General features: G+C 38.8%; 1 protein-coding gene across 7 annotated transcripts in view; it reads right to left on the reverse strand.

The window, feature by feature from the left end:
* Smr (nuclear receptor corepressor smrter) overlaps nucleotides 1–17,317 on the reverse strand; it is a 426,844-nt gene that overhangs the window by 11,488 nt on the left and 398,039 nt on the right. For all 7 annotated transcript variants that reach the window (XM_088226003.1, XM_088226001.1, XM_088226002.1 and 4 more), the window contains 3 exons: nucleotides 1,548–1,836; nucleotides 1,340–1,464; nucleotides 1–1,257 (listed from right to left, as the gene is read on the reverse strand). The exon at nucleotides 1–1,257 is cut by the window's left edge and continues 832 nt beyond it. In XM_088226003.1, the coding sequence (XP_088082129.1) occupies nucleotides 1–1,257; nucleotides 1,340–1,464; nucleotides 1,548–1,836 (1,671 nt within the window). The remainder of the gene's footprint in view (nucleotides 1,258–1,339; nucleotides 1,465–1,547; nucleotides 1,837–17,317) is intronic.

Consider the following 17,317-nt stretch of genomic DNA (forward strand, 5'->3'; position numbering starts at 1 on the left):
TCTGGGGCTCGTGTTGGATCTGCACCACGACCAGCCCGTCTTTGGGCATCTCCGGCGGTTGCGAAGACGCGGGGTTCACGGGAGTAATGGTGGCGGCGATCTGAGGGCTGAGGACGAGCTGCTGCTGGTGCAGCGGAGGCTGTCCGTGACCGTGCGAATTCACCACACTGAGTGTTGCCAAAGATTCTGATCCTTGACGATGACTCGACAGCGGGGTGCCGATGACGCTCTTATTGAGACCAGTCGTTGGTTCTTGCCTATATTCTCTAACAAATGTGATGTCATTTCTAGAATCACTTTTGGGTTCTACTATATTAGACGGTTTCTGGGTCTTCATCCGGAGTGGAAGTGAGGTGCTTTTCAGAGACTTCTCGATACATTTATCCATAAAATCGGCAACAGTCAGCGGCGAGCTGAGCTCCAACCTCGTGGGGTTCTGTACTGGTCCGTTGTGCTGGTTTCCCGGAACGACTGTAATTGTCGTCTGGGATGGATACAGGGATTGATTCTGCGCTATGGAAAGTACCTTGGGACTTTGGCGGTTAGTCGGAGACTCATTCTCTTCGTCGGCAGTTTCAGTTGCCGAACTGTCGTATTCGTCTTTTGTGACTATATTTTTCGGGGGAGGTTGAGAAAGACCTAAGGGTGGTTGAGAGAGAATAGTAGGACTGGTTAAATTGTCAGTAACCGTTAAAGGTGGCATTCCGAGCAACCTGGACTTGGAATCCTGCATCTGGTTGGGCATGCTTAAGGTAGGCGGGAACACAGTTGAAGTATTTAAAGAATCTATAATCATTGAGGATTCGCCCATATTATCGATTTCGCCCTTGACCGGAGCGACAGGATGGCTGGGCGACTCAGCGGAAGCAGTATCCGAATTGTGCAGATCCGCGCTCTCGTCGCAAGACGAAGTACTGCTACCGCTTTCCTCTTCATCCGTCAGAACTGGTTTCATATCTTCGCTAAACTTTAACTTGTTAAACTCGGAGACGGCAGTGTCCAAACCGTATTTTTGTCTAAAATTAAAGTAAAAGCTTTTTATATGGTTGACAGGTTTCAACATGACGTCGGCTATAGTTTTCCAATCGGTGTCGTGCTCTTGAAGAAGGGCCTTCATCTTAACGACATCCTCTTCGGAGAACGAGCTTTCGATATCGACTGCCTGCTTCGTAGGTTCTAACTGCAAGTGCGGCGCTAACCTTCGAGTTATCCTCTTAAAGCACGCATTGCAGCACTTGGTGAGAGAGGGAGGTATTTCTGGTAAAGAAAACAGAGAGTTTATTATTTATCCGAAAATAATTTATTCGAAAGAACGAAAAAAATCGTCAAGATGACTCACTGAATTCCGCTATGACGGGATCCCGCACATCAGGCGGCAGCTCCAGCCATTTGGGAGGAAGCACTCGAAGACGCTTGGCCCGGATCTTGGGGACAGGACACGTAGGCAGTGGACACCGCGCGTACCTTCCAAAATTTATTTATGTTATTTTTTACATTCAACACGAAGTACTTAAAGATATCGGAGTATCTATATTATCTAGTCTTACCTCGATCTGACAATGTTGCAATGGCAGGTTTTGCAAACGCGCGCACCAGGAGGCAAGGCGTCCTCCCGCAGGCCATAGTGGTGCGCCTGCGCCCTCGCCACGGGCCGCGTGCTGGCGCAGCGCTCGGCCTGGCACACCACGCACGGGTGGCCCGCGGGGGGCGAGGGGCTCGCGCCGGGGGGTGAAGACCCGGGCCCGCCGGGGGGCGGAGCCGCCGCCGGAAGGCCGGGCGCGGGTGACGGAGCCATGGCCGGTACCTCGCAGGGGATCTCGACTGGCTTCTCCGATTCTGGGGAAGAGGAAATAAAAATTAACACCTGTTTTCCAACTCTACTACTACCATCCGCCATGCCGCCGAAGGGATGGGCAGAGAAGATGGACCGCCACACGCGTCTATCGTGATATATATTCCAAGCTTCTTCCATATTCATTCATCTCGTCATGCATGCCCTTCGATTGTGTCTGCTATTTACAAGACCAGACTTGGGATTTTGGTTTATCTGATCATGCGACGTCTTTTTTGGCTGTCCTCTTCCCGTTCATTCTTGTCACATATATCTGTTTTGCCATTTTTTCGTGATTCATTCAATCTACACGACCACACCATCTTAATGATCATTTCTTTATCTCATCAGATTTGCACTCTCGCCTGATTTCATCATTCGTAACCCTGTCACGCGTCGATTTCCCACAAATTCGTCTGGAAGAGAGCATTCAACCTGCTTTCCTACATCCTTCCTCTACCAATTCCACGTTTGACTTCCGACTCGAAATTGAATATTCGATACATCGAAAATCGGTACCGTTTCATTCTAAAAATTAAGTAGAAACAACGGAGATGTTCGAGGGTTTCGATAATAATGTATTTATCAGTCATCCAAATAACTATTGTTGGACTAACGAAACATCAGCTTTTAAAGTGTCTGCATCGCATTTCCGCAGATTGCGCACGTGAACAAATACTGGCGCTAATAGCCGGACATGAAAAGTGTCGAGTCGGCCGCCGCAACTGTTCCCGCCGCGCCCCACCGCGCCTGCACCGTGACGCGCAACACGACGTGACCGGGTACCGATATAAACCACACTCATCTAACACGAGGTGTTCAACTTGACTGACAATATATTTATATTCATTTATTTATTTATGCATGCATATCCATACTAATGTTATGAATGCGAAAGTGTGTTTGTGTTTCCTTCACGTCTCAACGGAGGGACCGATTGATATTCATCCCGAATAAAAAAATGTACAATGAAAGAAATATATAATATATCATTAGTGAGCGACGTTATTTGAAAACGGGGAATACCGAGAAGACGTGGCGCGATCAAATCCAACAAATTCTCGAAGATGGATAAGTCGAGAGTACGAGTAATCGGCGCGCGTGCATGAGAAGATGTATGAATGTAGAGGAAGCGAGGTATGTATGCAAAGACAAAGTGATGGTCTGTTGTTGTTAAATGAATATTGCTAGGAGAGCATTATATGCCATAGAGCCTGTGACTCAATACTACATAATAATTAAATAACTAGTAACGTATGATAATTTTCCCTTCCGCCGTATCTGACCTCCGTCAGCCAGTGCATCTGGAATGCATAGTTTTTCGATATTCCGAAGCAGCGGCCTTATTCTGTCACGATTTCGCGAAACGAATTAGTTACAGAATAAGGCCACAGAGTTGTGCAGCGACTTGCGCATAAGCAGAGAGAGTTTGTATTCCAACGTCTGTGGAAAACGCAGCCAGTGTGATTCCCGAAGCAGTGGAGTGATATGACTGAACTCGAGAGATTCCGAAAATAAGTCTCGCAGCGGCGTTTAACACGGACTGCAGTCGAGTCATTTTATTCGTTCGTAGACACGATTCCCGGGTCGGGGTGTGCACCCTGTTAAGTCCGAAATTGATATCAAACATGCTGGCCTATTTATATATTTCATAACGTTATCGTTAAAAAAAAGTGACGGACTTGGCTGGATTTGGATCAGGATTGGCACAAAATCTAACTTACTTAGTGGACCCAACTTACTTCGCACATTATCGATTTATTATTTTTATTCAGTCAGATACAAAAAATATTCCTCCCCGATACTATGCGAAAAATACAACTGCACGTCGAACTGATTATGCCCGACTAAAAACGACTAAATCGATTATATCGAGTATCAAATTGAAATTCGGTACCTTTTCCGTTTTTAAAAATTATTTAACATATTTGTTTGGCAGATAAAACTAGGCGCTTTTGTGGGTATTTCAATGGTCCATTTATCAAAAAAGCAAAACAATAGAGACACGTCAATAGTAAATATCTGTAAAGCGTAAATAAACCAACGCTCTAGCGCTCTATTCATAGAGGAAACACGGGAACACCTATGTGTGAAGAAAAGTCGTCAGAAAGAATTGCACTCTTGTTACAGCGTGGTACCAAGATGCGAAAATCCATTACACCTCCAAATCGTTGGTAGAATCTATGCCAAAATGCATTAAGATGGATTGATTCTAATTTTAAAACCGATCGCTATTTTGCACGAATAAAACACATTTTGAATGAAAAAATATCTTATCCACATTAATTTGCACAAGGGTGTAATATGGCGGACGGTGAGCCTCGTCCGTATAAATAATGAACGTATAATACACGGAGTGGTAGGTACGGTGGGAGGGGGGGGTGGACCGGATTAATTTCAACTTGTTTTGTGAATAGGAAATTAGGACAGGATTACATCGGCAGTTACACACGGAATCGGGAAGCGGTCCGCAGAGCGAACCCGGCTCCCGGCACCCGGCACCCGGCACCCGCCGCCGCCCCCGCCCATCCCGAGAGAGAGAAATTATAATATCGAGTTTTTCAATTAGTCACGATGAGGTTAAACGAGCGATTCCGATACTGCGCGATACTTACAGTCAAAACCGGACCGTCACAAAACTATAATTAATTATTTTAACAAAATCAAAAGAGACATCTTTATCTATATATAATTCTTCTGTACGTGTGATGTCACTGAACTTCTCCTAAACGGCTTAACAGATTAACGTGCGGTTTTCAGCGAAATGTAGATCTATGCGCTGCGCGTGTTCGTAGATATTAAAATTTTAAATCAAAACTGTTAGAAGCGTTAATCTTTTTTTCATCGACCTACCAGGGTTGCATTCGACGAGAATGCATATACAAAAAAAATGGAAGGATGCTGTTTTTTTGTGTTGAAAAAAAGGTTGTTTTTGAATGTTTACAAACAACATTCGCGTTTTATGGATCCCAATCAGATTATTTCCTTACCCCGAAGATGGCTCCTGCAATGGTAGCCGAAACGTCGGAACAAATTTAAATTACGTGGGATCACCCAAAAAAGATACGTATTGATAACAGTGATCGTGAAAACTTACGCAGATATTTTTCAACGTAAAAAACCATATGTTACCATCAAATGATTATGAACGGCAATCTTCATCGGTATAAACTAATATCGATATTTATGTACGAAAGTGTGTATATTTGTATGAAAATTCTAAGTATCTTCGTCGGTAACCGGTAATTAATTAAACATGTTTAGAAAAAAAATGCGAACATATTGTATTTTTCATACAGAAAACTTAATTTTACCTTGTAGATAAATTTTAAGTTCCCATTAGAAAATGTACGTACCCTGGTCTACGCGGTTACGAAAACAAATAAAGTTTTACAAGCGAAAGTAAAAACATAATTTTCAAAAAGGTGTTTTGTTTATAAACAGCGAGGTACCGTAATTTGGAGGTGAATAGGGACGTTTACCGGGAAACAGTTTTTAAGTAGGTAAATTCCTCCACGTATCCGAAACCGTTGTAAAGATCGTGGATCTTCCTATCGGTTTCACTCGTACAAAAGAGCAAAGTTTTTTTGTCAATAAACGAGTTACTCTTTTTAAATGTTCAATTTCATATACCACGATTTTAATTCAATATAACGATACTGCTTTCACTGTGGATTTGGCCAATTACGTGGAAGGCCTTTGTCGGATATTTTCAATTATCCTCATAACCATATTGCAAACACGAATGGTAGCAAAAAACTGTATCAACTTGTAATACAAATAGCCTATGTCCATTATTGTAATATCACTCCATGTTGGCTAAACTTTATGACTCGAGTTATGTTTTCATTATTATTATATTTCGTAAAATACTAACTATAAAGGTGCTTTACAAAGAGATTCTATGAATATTAATTGTTAAGTAGTAAATTTACATCTTTCATACTTGCAACTCAAGTGAGTCTGTAAATATTCCGATCGTACCTATATCCTTCCTAATTCAAATTGTTGCTGTCCTACCGTCCTGCGAACAAGCCACATCGTGTAAAGTGTCACTCTGATAAGTCCTTGTCATATACCTGCTTCTGCGTACTTCTGACAAAGTAAAACTAGTGTTACGTAAACAGCCTAAAATATACATCTTGTCAACATCTACACGATACAGGTATCTGTACAACAGTAAAAGTGAAGTGCTTCATAAAAGAAACAACCGGAAGAACTAATTAGCGAGTTCAATTTATATACAGTCCACTCATTACTTCTGTTATCGGTGTTCAAAGGCGGAAAGGTGTTGATCTGACCAAAAATTAACTTTTCAAAAAAAAATCTTTGTTATTAAATGCTACGGATTTATTCAAATGATTTAGAGTGAGTTTTAATTTATTTTTTCTGAAACATCATTTTACTTTTGTAGTTTAGCACTTCTGCTGGGAGCCATTCATTTCACGCCACAGGGCCTGCGACCGCAAATGCGCGTTCGCCGTTTTGTTTTAAAATACGATACATTTTCTTATCTGGAAATACTCTTGAAAAAACTGTTACAAAACGAAATTCTTGATATGTTTTTTATCAAAAACAAAGTCGTGCGTCGTTTTTGACAAAACTTCAGATTGGCATATTTTTGAAATAAAATATTTTACAATGTGCAAATTGAGTATCGGCGCAGTGTCCGCTAAGCCTCGGGCCGGAGCGCGAGGGGCCCGGGCCAGGACACTAGTAAAACAAGGCACTCTTGCGGAGTGGGTCCGCTACCCGCTACCCGCTACCCTCGCCGCTGCCGCCGCCGCCGTTTGATATCGCGTCCCCGGTTTAATCTAATAAATTGTGTGAGTCAATACCGGGCGGGCGGCCCGCGGGACCGTACCGCGGGGGCAGAGCGCGGGGGCTGGGGTCCGCCCCCCCGAACGCCCGCCCAGTGCGGGGGAGGGGGCGGTAATGAATTCCGTTTTTGAAATTAGCAATATAGTGCCGCCGTGGATTAGAGAAACGAGTATGAAATCATTTTAAGTGGCTCCATAATTTAATATTGTATTTTTTTAAAAATAGTTATACAATCGTAATTAAAATTTGAAGCACTAACTTTTTGATTTTCTATATTAAATAATATAACTAAATATTTACTCTTACTATTATTACTTTATTGTATGATTTTTTATTTATTTTTACTATCAATTAATTACCGAATTGAATTACAAAGAAGAGTCCCGGCTTAACACGGAATTTTCTAACAAGTCGGGACATAAAAAAGTATAATTGGGCTATGATAAAATTGTGCGTAAAATATTTACTGTTATTTTATTTTAAGCCTCGACAAAGGAACAGTCATGTTCTGAAACCGGTCGGCAAATGAAATTCATAAAGTGATTTTACACAAATTAAACATCTATTTATTTTATTAACATATACGGCAAAATTGCCTATTACAAAACTTATAATGTGAACATAGTTGGTTGATATAAAATATTTATACGGGACCGGTACCTGAAGCGTAAGACTGATTATCTTGCCTTCATGAAACAAAAATATAAAGATGCGCTGTGATTGGTATACCAATGCATTGCCCTATACACCATTAGAAGCGGAAAGGAAATGATGATGATATTTAGTTTAATTATTTTTTTTTTTAAATGCATTTTTTTTTACCCAAGATTTAGCAACAAAAATTAAACCTAAAAATTATACTACGTTCAGAAGAAAATTTAAACAATGTGAAAAACAGGATTAATATAACAAGAAAATCAAAAAGTAACTGTCTCATATAATAATTATACCAAAGGTTTAATTACCATTCACCAGCTTTGAAAAGGTTTAAAAGGTTTGTTCTATAGGAACAATATCCGAACAGCGTATACATGTTGGGTGTTCGGACTATCGAGGCTCCGCTGTATTGGATTTTGAATACGATAATTATTGTTTCGTTAACTCGGTAGAAATAACCATTTCAAATTGTGCCCTATAAATCATATCCAAATAAAATGATTTGACTATGACATATCGTATCCACCCCTAACCACTCGCCTTTATACTATCAATAAAACAAATAAGTGTGAAAAATGGGGATAAACTTTCTTAACATAATTAAAGTAAATTTAAAGTAAAAAGTGAGTTACGAGACATCTTTTGATTTGAGAATAATTTTAATCTAAAACATTTTTTTTCGTTGAAAATTTGCAAAACTAATATTAAAATAGGTGGCTGTTAGAAAATCGGGAATCCAAACAGTTAAAAACATCTCCCGTATTTTGCGGACGATAAGACGCACCCCAATTTTCGGTTTAATTTTCAGAGTAAAAAGGCGAGTCTTACGGTCCGATAAATACGGAATGTGTTTTTAATATTAATTTAATTATAATATTTTGAATGAATCATCCGATAAAATATTTGTAAAATTAACAACCGATTAAAGGGAAAGCAATTAAGCGAATGAATGAAATGTCATAAATGCGAAAACTTCATTATGGTGGTGTCTGACAGCTTTGGTCTACTCAACTTAGTAGTTGGGGGTTGGGAGCGCACGTGACCGCAGCCATTACTAGGATTGTCGTGTTATTATTCACTAATTATTACGCAGACAGGTAGCTGGGCGATCAACAATCAGTATAATGTCAATCGGGACAACTCACTCGATCGCGAGTACGTTATTTTATATACAGCAAACACCGCCTCTGGCTGTGACGGTTGGAAGAGCACGGGCGGCGGAACGTGATCACTTCGGAGATCGACATCTTTCACACCGGTGATACATATTTGAGAGGCAAATACTCTCGCTATTGGAGAGTATTATGCCTTCATAATATCGAGCCATCGCTCGGGGGTTCCCGGGCTGAAATGTTCTCCCAATTTAACGCCATAAATATTTTGTACTTTGGAATTTTAATTTGAAAGTAGTGTTGTATGTACCTCCAAATATACAGGGTTTTTCAGGGCCAGACCGCGAAACTTCAGAGGAACATTCCTCACGGTAAGTTTTAAAAAAATCCTAATAAAATTTTTCCAAAAAGTCATTTTTAAAAAACATATTTTCTTTTATAATCTGAAAATGGAGTAAAATTTAATTTCTCGAACTAGCATCTAGCACTAGCAAAATTGTGATAAAAACGTATTTGACCAACGAAGCGATAAGCACCATACGCGGCACATGTGAAGCAGCTGGGTAGGAGAGAGTAGGGGTTTGTGGAGGAACTGCTTGTCCGAGAAATTAAGGATTTACTACATTTTGAGATCATATATATATATATTTTTAATGACTTTTTGGAAAATTTTTGTTAGGATTTTTTTTAAGCTTACCATGAGGAATATTCCTCTGAAGTTTCGCGGTCTGGCCCTGAAAAACCGGGCGCAAAGTATCTATGAGATACTTTGCTCCAAATTTTGCATTTTTCAGTTTTTTTCTGTTTGTATTTTTTAGGTTTTTACTCAATAAATGTGAAATACGTACATTTCTCTTCCATTTAAATGTGTTTTATTTTATTTTGTATTCATTTCGTAAAACTTTTTTTTTATTTGCATCACAACAGACCACGAGGCTCCAATGAGGAATTTCAGTGTTTATAAAATATTTTTTATGCATCGTATTATCAGCGCTACGATTGTTTAAAGTTTCGTATTTCTGAAATAACTCCGCGTGTGACGTCAGGGGTTCTCTTACGCTTATTCTCGATCAGTTCTGCCCATTGGTCAATTCACGGCAAGCAAACCGAAAATCTTCCATAACTCTCTGATCATCGGTTGATTCATATGAACCAGTGACGTCGTTCAAAGTAATACGTTTTTATTAAAATGTTTTTTACTATTTTTTTGGTACATTTTCAGGAAACTTTGGAGTACAATTTAATACTCCAAATTTTACCGCGCGCAAGAAGACATTTATTGTATTCAATTTCCCGTAGGGCTGAAGTTCCTCAAAATAGCGGTGAACTACAGCGCAGAACATCAGACTTAAGAAAAATCACTTTTTTATTTGTGTTCTCATCGGGAATCGAACCCGGGACCGAGTCAATTTTCTCAACCATTACACCACGGAGGCCATCTATGCTCGATACATCGGGTAGAATTTTTCGGTATTCACGATCATAGCTTATTATGTTTTTTTATACCCCGGGTTGCGGTATAAAAAAAATAACACAGAGCACGCATTTTGTGCGTATGGCTGTAAATGTAATGCTTTTTAAATAATACGACGCGAGGGGAGAGAAGTAAAACGCCGAACGATCAACAATAAGCTAACGGTTATTATATTGACAATAGTTGAATATTTAATAGCGCAAGCGATTGTTCATCGGCGAGTCTAGAACAAGGGGCATAATGAGTTGATGAGTGTGTATCGCCGGATTGATTCCGTGTCAGAGCACTCGCCATTATTGACTTGTTAAAATAACGAAGCAACAGCGGCCCGATGTGACAGCCGATAGCGACCGCTGAATAAATACAGGGGCCGCTGGTCACTGGACAACGGACACTGCCGCGCTATAGTGTATTTTTTTCCGATTGATCCGTGGCACTACGATCAACTTAAGTGTAATGGAGAGTATTTTTCTTCGTGTTATTAATGACTACCTTAGACGTAGGCAGCTTAAGCGGTTTTATCTTCCTGCTTGCAGAACCAGCCTGCCGACGGTCATGCCAGTAGGAGAGATGTCTTTACTCGACCGTATCTCCTCGCATATCGACACCTTTCGCGTTACTGAAAGAAAGTTCGGAGAGGATAGCTTCCTTTTACTCTAATTACTGGCTACTTTTATTTTACCATTTAATAACATTTAAATTGTCTCGCTATTTTTTTTTCGTGTCGTATATATATGGCGTGAATATATTTTTCTAATTTAAATAAACGTATTATACGGGTTAAAAATTACAACAGAGATGAAGAACATTTTAGAAAAGGAAATCGTCGGGTTTCTGAGCTGGTATTCTGAACGGTACAGCGCGTATTTAGTACGCAAAATACGCATTCAGAATACAACCCCTGGCACGTCATTCGATCATTATCATTCTACGTCCGCTCCCTCGTTGAGAGCCTCCGTGCATCTGTATTGGCTGCAGCTCGTGTGCGTCCTCCCAAGTCAGGTTCACGTCCAGACATAGACTGCCGACGAACAGTCAGCAGCGGACGTCGAGGGCGGCGAGAACCCGATGCCTTGTTCAAGTAGGCAAGCGTGGTTAAGGCTTTCAGGAGGCATTCGCAGTATACGACGATGAAAGAATGGAAGAAACATGGATGTTTAAATATGGCAAAATGGCGAGTGTTACACAGTGGGTAAAATTTCCACTTACAGCCAATGACAGATCATAAGACGTATAAATGCCCAGACTTTCATATTTCCTGCTCTAAAATTTTCTCCTTCTCAGTTGTAATTTTTTAATCTTAAAAACTCCCTTAGGAGGCAAAAGCCAGTATTTTGTGTACAAACATTTGGACAAATTAAAAATATTGTATTAAACGGGGTTCTTCGAACTTTGGGTTGCCCAAAATCTAACCGAATACAATATAATCCGATTTTGGCCCGCAGGCTCTAGTTTGGAAACCCCTGCTAAATAATAAACATATTATAGGGGCGGACATGTTTTTTAGATAAACATATTTGGACAGATTTGGGTAAACAATAAACGTACTTACATTAAGAGGATATGTGGTGGCAGAGAATTTTGATGAATAGATAAATATCTATAATATAAATTTTATATTTGAAGCACTAACTTTGTGTTTATTCATTATAATAAATAAAAACACTTTTTTTCTTTCTACCGATCGGTTTCAACCGGTCCTGTCTAGTTTTGAGCGTATCCATCTCACATTACCATCCTTACAAGACTAAAATACTTAATTTATTAGTTCCATACACATCATAATACTGATAAAATAAAATAGGATAGAATACGTAAGTTAAGTACACCTCGATAAAGAAGCTTGTGTAGCTTTGAAACCGGTCGGCCGAAAAAATGAAAAAATAAGTGGTTAAAAACAAAGTTGTTTTTATTTATTTTCTTAGATAAATATCTATCGAACATTGTTTTGCCGTCACTCTCTCGCAAATGCCTTCCCGATACTGTGCGAAAAAGACAACAAACAGCACGTCGGACTGATTATGCCTAACTAAAATTAATGTTTCGTAATCCCGTTTTCCGCAACGCAAAACTGAATCGATTTATGCCTGAAATTAAATGAAATCCAGCCTGTCTACAAACATTTGGACATACTCGAAACATGGCTATATTTTTAATTCATTTTGACGGCTGTCAGCCAGTGTCGTATCTATGGTAACGAGCTACAAAGTATGAAAAAATGAAATGTGTATGTATGCATGTGTATCGTGATTGTCTATCTCGCTGTTTCCCAAATTGTTGGGGCAACGCGATACATATTTGCTATTTCTAAGATGTAGCTAGTTTAGTTATAACGTGACTATTTATTTTACGTGCGTGGCAGCGTCAGCGAGTTTTTAATGGTGCCGCGTGACAACTTACTGTAGGCAAAAAAAATAACATACAGAAAGACAGTTGGATAAATTTATAATAATTCTAATCGTTTAAAAGGTTTTCCTTTTAAAATAATTAATAACACAAAATCCATTATCGGCTAATTGCCTTTGTTGTATCCACACGGTATGAAATAATTATGTATGAAGAGTTCCACTTATTAGAATCGAACTTCGGACGTTGGGAATATCGATACTACCTCTGTCACAGTAAACACTTAAATGTTTTTAAATTGAACTATTCTAGGGAGCGAAATGACTGCTTTAAAACTTTGAAGATATTATTAGCTTTTTTAAATGAACGGGGAAATCAGATAATATCGCGTGAAAAATTGCTGAATGAGGAAGTTCAGCCCTACGAGAAATGGGATATGAAAAATGTTTTCTTAAGCGCGGTAAAAATAAGAGCATTCAATTGTACCGCAAAGTTATTTTTTTAAATGTATGAAAAATATATTCAAAATTATTTTAATAAAAACAAACTACTTTGAACCAGTTCACGTCACCGTTTTATATACCTCCATTTATTTTTTTTAATATATGGGTATTTTGTACTTAAATTATTAATATTATTATCCCACAGCCAAGAGGTTATTATTATTATGGATAACTTATATAGCGCCATTTTCGTAATATTATACCTCAAGGGCACTTTACAAAGTGATTCTATAGATATATAAATTTAATTGAAGCTTCTAAATTTGCGATTTCATTCAAACAATTTATTTTATCAGATGCTACGGATTTATTCAAATGGTTTAGAGAACAAGTGGGTTTTAAGTTTTTTTTTCCAAAATATCACTTCACTCTCACACCCTCGCATCTTGCCTCTGTTTTGGGGTGATATTTCGTTTCGTTTTTTGCTTTTGTACTTTTGCTTTATTACGTATTTCTTTTTTTTAAATGTTGTAACTTTAAATATATGTAAATAAGTAAATAAATCAAATAAAATATATGAAGCAACCAGTGGTAGGAGGGTTGTGAAAGATTTCCGGTTTACGGAAAGTCAACGGACCAATCGGCAGAACTGACCGAGAAGAAGCGGAAGAGAACTTGAGACGTCACAAGCGGAGTAATTTCAGAAATACAAAACATTAAAAAAATCATAGCGCTGATAATACGATACATAAAAATAAATAAAAAAGGCTAAGTTTAAGAGCCTTTTAATATATTTTTTTTAAATCACTGATCTTCCTCATTCAAGATTCACACTTCTTCTTAGTACAGATCCAATTCATAATCGACGTTTTAGAAATAATTGTTCATGCTAAAAATAAAACATTTAAATCTATTCGATAAATCTATTCTTCCGAATGATTTGACGTCAGAAATTCTTATGCATTAAATGGCGAGAATAAATGGTAACCGTAGGACTAAAATCTCAAGTCTGGTCATTTCAAGAGCGGAAACAACCGAAGGGCGTGTATGACAAAATGCGTGCATGTGGCAGTCCATCCCCTCCGCCTACCCCTACGAAGAAATGGCGGGATGGTAGTATTTATTTAATGTATTCCAATTTAATAGTATTCCACGTGGCCAACTAATCTCCGCTGGATTTCCTCTTGCAGGACTTTTGCCCGAGAGTGGCGACTTGTTTAGTACGGAACAGCATTTATCGTACAGTTCCTAGTTCCTAGCCTTCCCGTGGCTCACCCTTGTGGTACCTGCCCGCCGCCCACCGCCCACCTGGCATCACACGTGCAACACATGCATTCTTGGAATCGTCATGGTGGCTGAATGTTAATAGTCGTTATTGAAAGCAATAAAATAATTAATAGTCCAATGACTTTCATCGGCCAGTGTACCACAGTGATGAAGAACAGGGCATCAATTTCACATTGAAGGTAGGTCCACTCCCGTGCTCCTTTTTTCCAAAATATTCCATAATTTTACAAATCCGAATTATTTATGGGTCTTTTTAGTTACATAATACCTACAGTCCTCTTTATCGTCGACACCACTTAATATGTGAAAATAGTCAATGTCAATTCACCATAATTTTACCGCGCCATGTGGATTTGGACGATTCGTATTACACGCTTGTGCAAATTAATGTGGACGAGAAATTCATTACTTAAAAATGTGTTTTATTCACGTAAAAAAAAAAGCAATCAATTAAAAAAATTAAAGAATAAATATTTAATATGTCCACCCTCGACTTGCAGCGTCATCTTAATGCGTTTAGGCATAGATTCTACCGACGATTTGCAGTTATTATATATTTTTACATCTCGGTACCACAATTCTACCACCGCCACCGACTCGAGCAACTTAATTTTGGTCGCGCAATCCGTATTTCTAAGTCACGCGATGCAGATGCACCTCAAATTCTCGATCGGATTGAAGTCTACCTAAAAAGTATGATAAGCTTATTTACTGCACTTTTAAAAATGCCACACTCTTCTGTTCTCTGCGTTTGAGTCATTTCAGGATGTTTAGACAGAGTAATAATGTTAGAACGGATTTCTATTGAGATATCCATTACTGGTACACATCTAAACTGTCACTAAACAATGAAGAAAACTACAAAAAATCTCAGATAAATACTAGAAAGTCGAAACGCTCTAAAATTTGTAAATAACTTCACCGACGATACGACCATGTGCACGATTTGAATTTGAGTCTCATTGACAACTTTTAATGGTGTTTTCATAACGAAATCTGAAGTAAATCCAAACCAGTATGAAAGAAATGCTTCGTCCACATTAATTTGCACGAGGGTGTATATAGTTAGTACAGGTGAGTGAAGTTAGGCGCTGGCGTTGTGCTAAAGCACATCGAGAGAAACTATCGCGGCACGCTCGCTACACGCTCCGGCCGGCGGTTCCGCATCCGGATCCGGTCCGGTCGGCGGCGCGGAGGAGGGGAGAGGAGCAACTCGGAGGCGAGATCTGCCAGTCGATTAATTACGGGGCGGTGTGCCAACATTAGAAGTAACTCTATTACCCGCTTCCACTGATTCTACTTTACAATGGACACGGGACACGGCGCCGCAACTATTTTGGAGCTTCGTCATTTTGACAGCATATTTTTAATTTTGTGTTATTTTGACCGCACTGCATTTTTTATATTTTTACTTGCAACGTCCATTTGACGTAATTTAAGGATGACGATATAAAAAAAACAAATACAGTTTTGAGTGCCGGTCGTAAACTTTCTTGCTGTCGGTGCCGTAAAACCGTGCGTTGTCATCTTTCAGTATAATATGTATATTTATTTATATAGTGTACACGGCACGACTGCCTTTTATAAACATAAATACATTAAACATAACAGTGCTTTATTACAAAATTATGAAATAATACAAAAACAATATGTTTATATATATATTACACAGTTGTTTAATACATTGTACTATAAAATATAATAAAACTATGCGATTCATTTTATTTATTTATTTATTTATTGTGGATAACTTATATAGCGCCATTTTCGTAATAAAATACCTCAAGGGCGCTTTACATGGTGATTCTACTGTTAAGTTAATTTAATTGAAGCTTTAAATTTGTAATTTGATTAAAATAATTTATTTTGTTGTCACGTGCTACGGATTTATTCAAATGATTTAGAGAACAAGTGGGTTTTAAGTTTTTTCCGAAACATCACTTCACTTTCACAGCCTCGCACCTCTGCTGGGAGAGCATTCCATGCCATAGGGCCTGCGACCGCAAATGCGCGCTCACCAAATTTAGTGCGCTGTTTGCGTAGAGGTATAATAACTTTTCCTCTCGCCGTAGACGTAGCTGATCTAAGCGTGAGACGCCTGTCAGCTAGTTCATCTGGAATGCATAGTTCCCTTAGATATTCCGGAGCCGAGTTGTGCAGTGACTTATACATAAGCCAACAGAGTTTGTATTCGACCCTCTGTGGAAAACGTAGCCAGTGTAGTTCCCGAAGTAGTGGAGTGATATGACTGAACTTAGAGATTCCGAAAATAAGTCTCGCTGCGGCATTCAATACAGATTGTAGGCGAGTCATTTTGTTCATTGGTAGACCTGCATAGATACCATTACAATAATCGACTCTAGACACTACAAACGCATTTATTAATTGACGGGCGGCATCAACCGGCAAATTTTTGCGTATGCATTTAATTTGTCTCAGCTGGTAGAAGCATGAACTTATCGTTCTACTAATTTGAGCGTCAAGAGATAGGTCAGAATTGAGTAAAACTCCCAGTAGTTTAACGGTGGGTAAAACGGCACTCCCTACATTGGGTAGAGCCGTATCCTGGATCAAATTCTGTCGTCTGGCTGAAGCCACCCACAGTTGTTCAGTTTTTGATGGGTTTAATGTTAGTCTGTTTTCAGCCATCCAGTTTCCTATTTTCTTGATGCATCCATCAATTAAATTGACAAGCACACTTCTCTCGCCTGGTTTGCAATAAAAATAAATCTGCGTATCATCTGCATAGCAGTGCGACCACAATCCACATTCTTTGATAATGTTCTCTATATCTTTAGTGTAAAGGAGATAGAGAAGTGGTCCGAGTACTGACCCTTGAGGCACTCCTGTAGACACCCGAAAGTTGGTTGAGCTTTTACCCTGGAACACGACTGCATATTCTCTTTTATTAAGATATGAACTGAACCACATATGTGCCTGATCACGGATACCATAAGTTTTCTCCAGACGTTCAAGCAAAATATTATGGTCTACAGTATCAAATGCAGCACTCATGTCCAGAAGAGCCATCAACACCAGATTACCAGAGTCCACCGACGTTATAATGTCAGACAGTACTCTTATCACTCCCGTCTCCGTGGAATGAAAACGTCGGTATGCTTAACATACTTAACATACTAAGGTTATTATTATTATTATTAAAAATTATTATTAAAAAAAAATATTATTAAAAAAATTATTATTAAAAAAAAAAGATAACACAGTAAATTATTATAAATGTAAAAAATCATAAATTCTTAATTTTTTAGTTTTTTGCAATGTATATTAAATACCCTAGGTATAATACAAACTGTCACAAGTAAAACTGTACGAGGTGTGTTCAGAA

This window comes from Micrasema longulum, unplaced genomic scaffold, assembly GCF_059751315.1.
Source record: "Micrasema longulum isolate JH-2025_06_02 unplaced genomic scaffold, ASM5975131v1 h1tg000403l, whole genome shotgun sequence".
NCBI classification, from domain to species: Eukaryota; Metazoa; Arthropoda; class Insecta; order Trichoptera; family Brachycentridae; genus Micrasema; species Micrasema longulum.